The sequence below is a fragment of the Sebastes umbrosus genome, chromosome 5 (genome assembly GCF_015220745.1).
Source record: "Sebastes umbrosus isolate fSebUmb1 chromosome 5, fSebUmb1.pri, whole genome shotgun sequence".
Taxonomy (NCBI): Eukaryota; Metazoa; Chordata; class Actinopteri; order Perciformes; family Sebastidae; genus Sebastes; species Sebastes umbrosus.
The window spans coordinates 21,191,705-21,200,149 of NC_051273.1; the positions used below are offsets into that span (position 1 = coordinate 21,191,705).

General features: G+C 37.6%; 1 protein-coding gene across 11 annotated transcripts in view; it reads right to left on the minus strand.

The window, feature by feature from the left end:
• The window catches only part of tcf3b (transcription factor 3b), a 45,247-nt gene that overhangs the window by 4,885 nt on the left and 31,917 nt on the right, over window positions 1-8,445 (minus strand). For 4 of the 11 annotated variants that reach the window (XM_037769629.1, XM_037769622.1, XM_037769619.1 and 1 more), the window contains 10 exons: window positions 8,177-8,303; window positions 7,970-8,028; window positions 6,837-6,912; window positions 6,182-6,243; window positions 5,155-5,340; window positions 3,899-4,010; window positions 2,697-2,835; window positions 2,325-2,378; window positions 537-778; window positions 265-416 (listed from right to left, as the gene is read on the minus strand). In XM_037769629.1, the coding sequence (XP_037625557.1) occupies window positions 271-416; window positions 537-778; window positions 2,325-2,378; window positions 2,697-2,835; window positions 3,899-4,010; window positions 5,155-5,340; window positions 6,182-6,243; window positions 6,837-6,912; window positions 7,970-8,028; window positions 8,177-8,303 (1,203 nt within the window). In that variant the 3' untranslated portion in view covers window positions 265-270. The remainder of the gene's footprint in view (window positions 1-264; window positions 417-536; window positions 779-2,324; window positions 2,379-2,696; window positions 2,836-3,898; window positions 4,011-5,154; window positions 5,341-6,181; window positions 6,244-6,836; window positions 6,913-7,969; window positions 8,029-8,176; window positions 8,304-8,445) is intronic. The other 7 variants (XM_037769625.1, XM_037769624.1, XM_037769630.1 and 4 more) reach the window with 6 other exon arrangements.

Here is an 8,445-nt window from a genome sequence, read left to right on the forward strand (position 1 = left end):
AAAAAGACCAGTTATTGACTTTCTTTTTTTATTAAAACTATGACAGTTTGTTTGGTTACTCTAGTTGTATTTCTGACCACATCCAGTGTTTGCTGCCCAAAGAATTCTGGGACCTGTAGTCTTGAACCATACCAGTAACCATGGGTGTTGCCAAATCAGCCAGGACTGAAGTCTTAAGGATTATAACTTTAATGTAACTGAGGTTCAAAACAATACCTACAACATACTCAGGGTTAAGTCTTAAAAAATCAATTCAAGGCCTACCTGGTGTTACATGTGGCCAACTGGGTTGTGGCCATCTCCTCCCATACTAGGATGGCCTCCTGAGAGCTGCATGGCTGCTTCACCCACCACCCCGGACACCTTCTCCTCCTCACGGCGTTTTAAACATGCTGCCTTGGGGTTAAGGTTACGCTCTGACAGAGAAAAGGGAAAACGGAAACAGGATTACTCAGTATAAAAGAATAACTGTATATTTTAACAGGAGGTAAACATAACTGTGCTTCCCATCCACGGTGCGCTGCTGGCAGACTGACCTCTGACTTGCTGTTCTAAATTGAGGATGACATTGACGGCTTGGTGCAGGATGAGAAGTTTGGTCTGAGGTTTGTCGTGGCTTAGGTGCAGCTGGCACATCCTCCCAAGCTCCTTAAATGCCTCGTTGATGTCCCGTACTCTGAGACGCTCGCGGGCATTGTTAGCCACTCGCCGTTCCTTCTCGCGCTCCAGCTTCACCTCGGGGGGAAGGTCCTCGTCATCTTCTTCGTCGTCCAGACTGCTTACAAATAGAGATGAAATGATGAGGCCACGGGCAGAAACAAAAAAAAAGGTCAAGACATACCATCACACACATAGTGTGTTCATGTTACTTTAAGTTTAGCATTAAGAGCAGGGACTGTACACCCACAGCTAAGCTTTGTACTGAATGGATGCACTAAAAAATAAGACATGTGAGAAGTTAAATGCAAACTATATAAAAGATAATACTGGAAAAACATTATCAAAAAGCAGCATCTCCCACTTCACATGATCAAAATAGCTGTTCCACAAAAGTATGGCGAGCCGTTTTAACATCTATTAGCTAGACCGGATATTCATTACAGCGTCTTTTGCCTCGTAAAACTCTAATTCAAGATATCTGTTATTCCCCTCAATTGAATATATCTACATTGTCCTTTTTAGATATCTTAAATTACATTTTAACTAGTCAAAATGACGTATGTCAAACTGGAATTAGGGTTAATCATAATTTAACTGTAGATATCTATTATTATAAGTTATAGATATCTTGAAATACATTTTCATTAGAGATATATCTCATTTGGAGATATCTTTAACTTTCATTCTGCCTAGTCAAAAATGTAATTACAGATATCTTGAATTAGAGTTTTGACTATAGCGAAATGATGTTGCATACTATGGCACTGCACTGTAACCTTATGGTTTTATCAAGTGTGTCTGGAGACACAATAAATTTACAATATGCTGTAAATTTCTACCACAACTCTAGTGAACGAAGCTCTCGTTTTCCTTTTTCAATCACTTCCTTGCTGAAGAAGCTCATTCTATTTCATCCATTTTCTATCATATCAACAACAGCAAAAGCTAACAAGTGCTTTGTTCAGCCAACATCCAATGGGAAGCCTTGCTCGAGCAACGTGATGCACAACAATTCTGACTAGTCATAATGGCGTTTGAGATATCTATAACTGTTATTTGGGACAGTCAAAACTGAGTTTACAGATATCTCTGTCGTTTTGACTAGTCAGAATGACGTTATAGATGTCTTGAATACAAATTCTGACTAGTCACAATGTAATTATGACTAGTCAAAATGCCGTTGTTGATATCTCCAATGTTAATTCCGGACAGTCAAGCTTAGTTAATAGATTTTAAAACGACTTACCGTAGTTGGTTATACAGTATTATGTTATGCAAGTATACTACACTGTGTTTGCATTGTGTTTAAACGTCAAAACAACAAATGATGTACTTTTAAGAAGGGAAGGCATAATGAGCTGTAACTTCCGGCACCTTTTGGTTCATCAAAAATAATCTCTGTTGTGTTGTACGGCTTCCTATTGTATTGTTTTGTTAGGGGTAAATGTTTTTGCCTAATACATTTCCATTTCAACTTCAAATCTCATAATGTCTTTGCAGCATGAATACAGAAATATTGAAAGCCAGTGATGGATAGTAAAGTTCAGAATGTCATAAAGTTTTACTACAACGGTTCAGCCAATCAAAAGTCAGATTTCATGAACATGTGCTTTGAGTGATGTCAAAAGCACAAGAAATCGACCCTCTATATCAGAGAAACTTACTCATCTTTCTGGTCTGAAAGGCTAGAGAGCATCTGGAGGGTCAACGCCTCCTTTCTGAAAACGTGACATGAAGGGAAGGGGGATTTCAACATTGTTAAATACCTAACATATGTCGGGGCAATCAGTGGGGAACACAGGACAGAGGAGATGACTAAGATGAATTACATTGTCTAATTTAACAGCTGACATGTGGAACCTTGTAGCAGATATTTCCAATTTCAAATAGGTTCCTTTTTATTTTCACACTTCAATAATTGTGTCAAGACAATCTCCTTCTTTCTGGAAAATAAGTTTTTCATGCCGTTAAATTCAAGTGCCAGGTTTGTAAATCCAGAGTACAAAGACTAGAAGACAGAGTAAGGACGACCTTACCGTCGTTGGCGTGCTGCCTTGGCGTCCTTCTTTTCGTCGTCGGATTTGTCTGCAGATGAGTTTTCGTCGTCCTCTTTATCTTCTCTTTTGATGTCTGAGCTGCTGGAGGAGTGCGAGGAGCGGGCCAATCCAGGGAGACCTGGGGACAAACGCAAAGATGTTAGGATGTTCCAAAGTACTGAAACCTCTTTAAGGAGGGGATGTAATACAACAGATGAACGAGAAAAGCTAATGAAGTTAAGCAGAGATCACTGAAGAATTCTCAACTGCGTATCATTGTGTATGTACACTAGCATTGACATTAGGGCTGTCAACAAATATAAATTTGAATATACGTATATTCGAAAAGTAAAATAAAAACAAATAAAACAGATATTCAAATATGAAAATTAATATTCAATTGTGGGGAGAAAAAAAAGCACTACCGTGGCTGTCTGACTGGTGCACACTGAATGCACCACATGACGGGATTCACACAATGTCACTTTCATTGATTGAAAATGAAATGTAACGTTAAGTCAAGCTGAACGAGGAATAATTCAACAACAACCATAATGATGGCAGAGAACCCGGCCGCAGAAAGAGTGACACCGTGTCCTAACGGTCCTAACAGCAAGCATTACGCTGCGTCACGTAAACAAACCATCAGCTGTGCGCTCGAGGTCAGACTGGAGACGTAATCACTTAGATGGGTGAGTAGTACTTGCTATCTACCGACGTTTGCACTTTTTAAACAGAAAACATATGCTTTATATTGTGATATTTACTGGAAATGACATACAGCAAGTAGGAAACTTTCAGGCGATCTCCCTCTAGACAACTGCCACCTTATTTAAGTATTTGTAGTTAAAAGAGGAGGTATCATAACTCCTCATTTCAACTTCACGAATAAGTCGTTCCTCGTCCGTTGCGGCGCTTTCAAAGCAAGCGACAGGAAGAAATTGGAACAGGGCGACAAACAAAAGTTCAGCGCTGCGTCGCTCATGGCCAATTAGCACACGGTGTCATGGACATAATGCGCATAATTAGATATTTGAATAGTTCAAACCTATGTGTTATTTAAGAACGAATATTCGAAAGTCATTTTTGACGGCCCTAATTGCCACAAAACGAAATGTTTGTTTTCAAGACTGTTATTTAGTTTCACTGAACAACACTTGACATGCTCTACTGTAAGTGACAAGATATCTAATTGGACTTACTGGTAAAGCCTTCTGGTTGGCCAACTGGCGGTGTGGGTCCGGATGCGTGATGACCGTGCAGAAGAGTGCTGCTGGGAGGAAGGCCTGTGGGCTCCTCGTGTTTCCCTCCCTGCTGATGAAGGTGGAGAACCATGATGTGAACCTCTCACAGAAAGACATATCACAACTACACCCCTAGAAAGCAGGCTGCAAAGGTTCCCCAAAACAAAATGCGTTGGTCCAACTTTAAGAGTAGATACAGAGAAAAAAATAACTTGACATTAGGGCTGGGCGATATGGTTTATAAATGATATCTCTATATTTTTAGGCTATATCGCGATATGTATATATATCAGACCTATAACCGATAAATTATTGAGTCAGAGAAATAAGTGGCACGCTGTAAAGAGAAAAGTAGACAGCAAAAACAGAGCTTTTTATCCAGACTCTTACATGTTCATTCTTTCCCACAAGTAGTTCAAAACCAGTATATCTCATATGTTCAGAGACGGTGGCGATTGTTAAAAGCGGTAATGCCTTTTTTGAAACGCTAAAGCGAGTTTAAAAAAAGCAAAAAAATTACAATTTATATTCGATGTTGGCGATGTCATTTACTACATCCCACGTACAACAAGCTGCAATACATGAAGTATATTCGATATATCGCCCACTCCTGCTTGACATGTCCACAACTGTATGGGAGAAAAAGTTTACTTTATGAAAATGAAAAATGTTATACATGTTGTTTGCCAACATCTTTTGTGAAACCAATGTTTTTTAACTCAAGATGCATAAAAATACTATTTACTCCTAATTGCTTGTGATTTTACTTTTGGCCAGCAGATGGCACAAATATACATTTGACATTTTTTGATCCTGTTCCTCAAATTTTCTTGCTAATTAGAACAGAAAACTAATTTCATGTGGAACAAAGAAATACAACATAAAATCAAGGTACCCTGTCAATCAATAAATCAAAGTGTATTGTCCATGTTATGGTTCTAGTAGGCCATGTTACAAACAATATATAGTTACTTCAACCTTGATACTGACAGTTTCTTTATCAATGGCTGAATGGCTGACACATTTTCAATCTCCATTATGTCAGCATGAAAACAAACTTGCTGAGTAAATTCTGAAGTGTTGATATTTTGTACATGATAAAAATTAACCACAAACACAAATGAACACCTGTTTGCTTCATGTTGCACCATCAGAAGTCCATGTCTTTTTCAAACATGAATGAAACACAAATTTGAGGCGAGTAGGTGACTCACCATAGCAGGATGTCTGTTGCTGAGGGCGAGGCTTGCATTTGGGAAAGCTGGAGAGAGGCCCCCGAGGCCGTTTTGTAAGGAGGACAGCAGGCTGTGCATGTCGGGGGCGCCCTCTAAGCCCTGACCCACAGCATGGCTACGCAGTACATGGATGGCCTCCTCCAAACGGTCCTCCATTTTACTCTGCTATATAAAACACAACGAGCGTGCACTCAGATATCAATGTGATGACAAAACAGAATAAAAGTAAAAACTTACAAATTAGGGCTGTCAAAGTTAACGCAATAATAACGCATTAACGCAAAATCATTTTAACGCCACTAATTTATTATTATATATATATATATATTTTATAATTATATATTATTCATATGAAACTAGAAAACTTAAGGAATCTGTTGGTACTAACTATGTCATAGTAGCTTGTCGCAAAGGAGGCTAAGTAACGCTCTAAACTTGCGCAAAATTTTGTTGAGGAAAAACTGGCATGGACATTTTCAAAAGGGGTCCCTTGACCTCTGACCTCAAGATATGTAAATGAAAATGGGTTCTATGGGTACCCACGAGTCTCCCCTTTACAGACATGCAGTTTTGGAGCCAAGTCATAGTCAAGTCAGCACACTGACACACCGACAGCTGTTGTTGCCTGTTGGGCTTCAGTTTGCCATGTTATGATTTGAGCATATTTTTTATGCTAAATGCAGTACCTGTGAGGGTTTCCGGACAATATTTTTCATTGTTTTGTGTTGTTAATTGATTTACAATAATAAATATATACATATATTTGCATAGAGCAAGCATATTTGTCCACTCCGATGTTGATAAGAGTATTAAATACTTGACAAATCTCCCTTTAAGGTACATTTTGAACAGATAAAAAATGTGCGATTAACTATGGACAATCATGCAATTAATCGCGATTAAATATTTTGATCAATTGACAGCCCTGATACAAATATAAGAATATATTCAGGCAACATCTTGTTTCAAATTAACTTGGATGTAGCAGAGAAATGTTTTGACATACCAGTGTGTGTGGCGGCCCTTCATAGTTGGGTGAGGTTGGTCTTTGCCACTGAGACTGAGCTCCTGCAGAGAGAAATATTGGGATAGTGTATAGTGCTAATTCTTTACTTTACAGCAGATGGAGCTGCAGACACATTTCTGTGCTGAAGAACATTAAACATGCAGAGGATCATTTTTGCTCCAACAATTTCAACTGATTCATTTTTTTGTGTGCCAAAAACAAGCTTGCAATCAAACTGAACACGTTAAATCAATTGGACTGATGTAGGTATTCTGTGGCTGAAATTGAAATATTATCCAAATTTGAGGTTGCATGTGTGAGAATAAAGCACAGGATAAAAAAACACCTGAACTCAGTTTACCAACCTTCTGATTGGCAAAATTTACTCAGCTGTGTTGACATGAATCTTATATCAAAACACCTAAATGATGCAGGTAAAATGAAGACGAGGTCTTTTTAAAAAGACTAAATGATGTTTTTATGAAATGCAGATTTCTTTTTATTGGTGTTAAAGACAACACATCACGGGTTGATTGGAGATTAAATGCCTATAAGTGCCTCGACAAAACATTAAAACCATAAAATGTTATTTTTTTTTATATAAGTAGTAACAGTTTGATGCTCATATGATCTATATGTGAGAATCCAACTGTACCTGCGATGGCCTGAGGAGATCCAGGAGTAGATGGAGCTGAGGAGAAGTTATTACTGTTGTGGTCCGACGGGTAAATCTGAAAGAATTGATCAAAACACCCCAACGTTATTGATTTTAGCTGCAATAGTGAACTGGTGCTGGGCAATGTGTCACGACAATAGATTTTTTTCTACAATGTTTTCTAAATCATACAAATATTTATCTTGAATCAGTCAAACGCCATGTCATAAAACGTTTACTAGAAGAATCAAATAGTTACGGCAAATTAAATAAGAAAGTTGGTAATTATGAACCAATAATTATTTTATTAGAATAAATACTACTTTGTTGGGCAAATGTGTTTTTTTTGTGGTATATCTGCAAAATATTGGACTTGAGAATTGCTTATACACTTTAAAACTGATTACGTATTCACTAGAGCTGCAACGATTAATCTATTAGTTGTAAACTATTAAATGAATCAACTATTTAATTTTTTACCATTTTCTGACATTTTACAGACCAAACAACTAATTGATTAATCAAGAAAATAATAGAGTAACAAAGAGTTACGGCAAATGAAATAAGAAATAACTAAGTAGGTTATTATCAACCAAAATTACATAATAATAATATTAAAATAATACATTTTATAGACAAAACGACCATTGGAGAAAATAATTAAACAACTAATCATCTTGGGCTTTGGGAAACACTGGTGGATATTTTGTTTTTGACATTTTATAGACCTAACAACTAATCAATTAATCAAGAAAGTAACTGACAGAGTAATCAACAATTAAAATAATTAATAATGCAGCCCTTGTATTAACAGATATACAAAACACAATACATATAATACAATAAAGCAATTAGTAGGTCCTTGAATTTCACTGTTTTGTCCTTATTGACATGTGTCTTCAGCATGTTTCATCTGTTTTGAATGAACAACCAAAATCATGCTAAACCACTTACAGAACATTTTTGTCAACGTCATCATTCTTAGTTAAATTTGCACTTATTTGTTCTTCCTTCACAAACACACACCACCCAACATCACATATTTTCACTCCAGAGGAAATAAAACAAAATGACTGTAATTGTTCCATTGCCCAGCACTAATTTAGAAAAACCAATAACAAACAGAAACTCACTGAGGCAAGAGCCTTCCCAATTTCATCTCCTGAACTGCCAGCTGTGGTGCCTCGGCTGGCTGCAGAGACAAAATAAATAATGTGAGTCAGATGACCGGTTTATTTGTTTTTTATAGAAAAGAAAAAAAAACAATCAAATGACCATGAGACAGACGCTACCAAGATACTTGCGTGATAAGTTCATTTTAAAAAAAAGGTTCCCCTCACCCATGATGCCTTCTCCGTTGATGGCGGCGGGTGCGTGGTTGTAGGTGGTGGGGGCTGAGTGGAAGCCGTTGACTTCGCTGCTGTGCAGAGGATAGTTCTGTGGGGACAGAGGCAGGGGTTGACGCTTCTGGAAAAGGGGATATAAGTAGCTTCATAAGGCACAAACCCCTCACAGAGAAATAAACAAATATGACAAAAATGCTTCATGAAGGAAGCTGGTGAAGGTTTAATTATTCAACATTATGTTAACAGAATTTAATTCATGCATC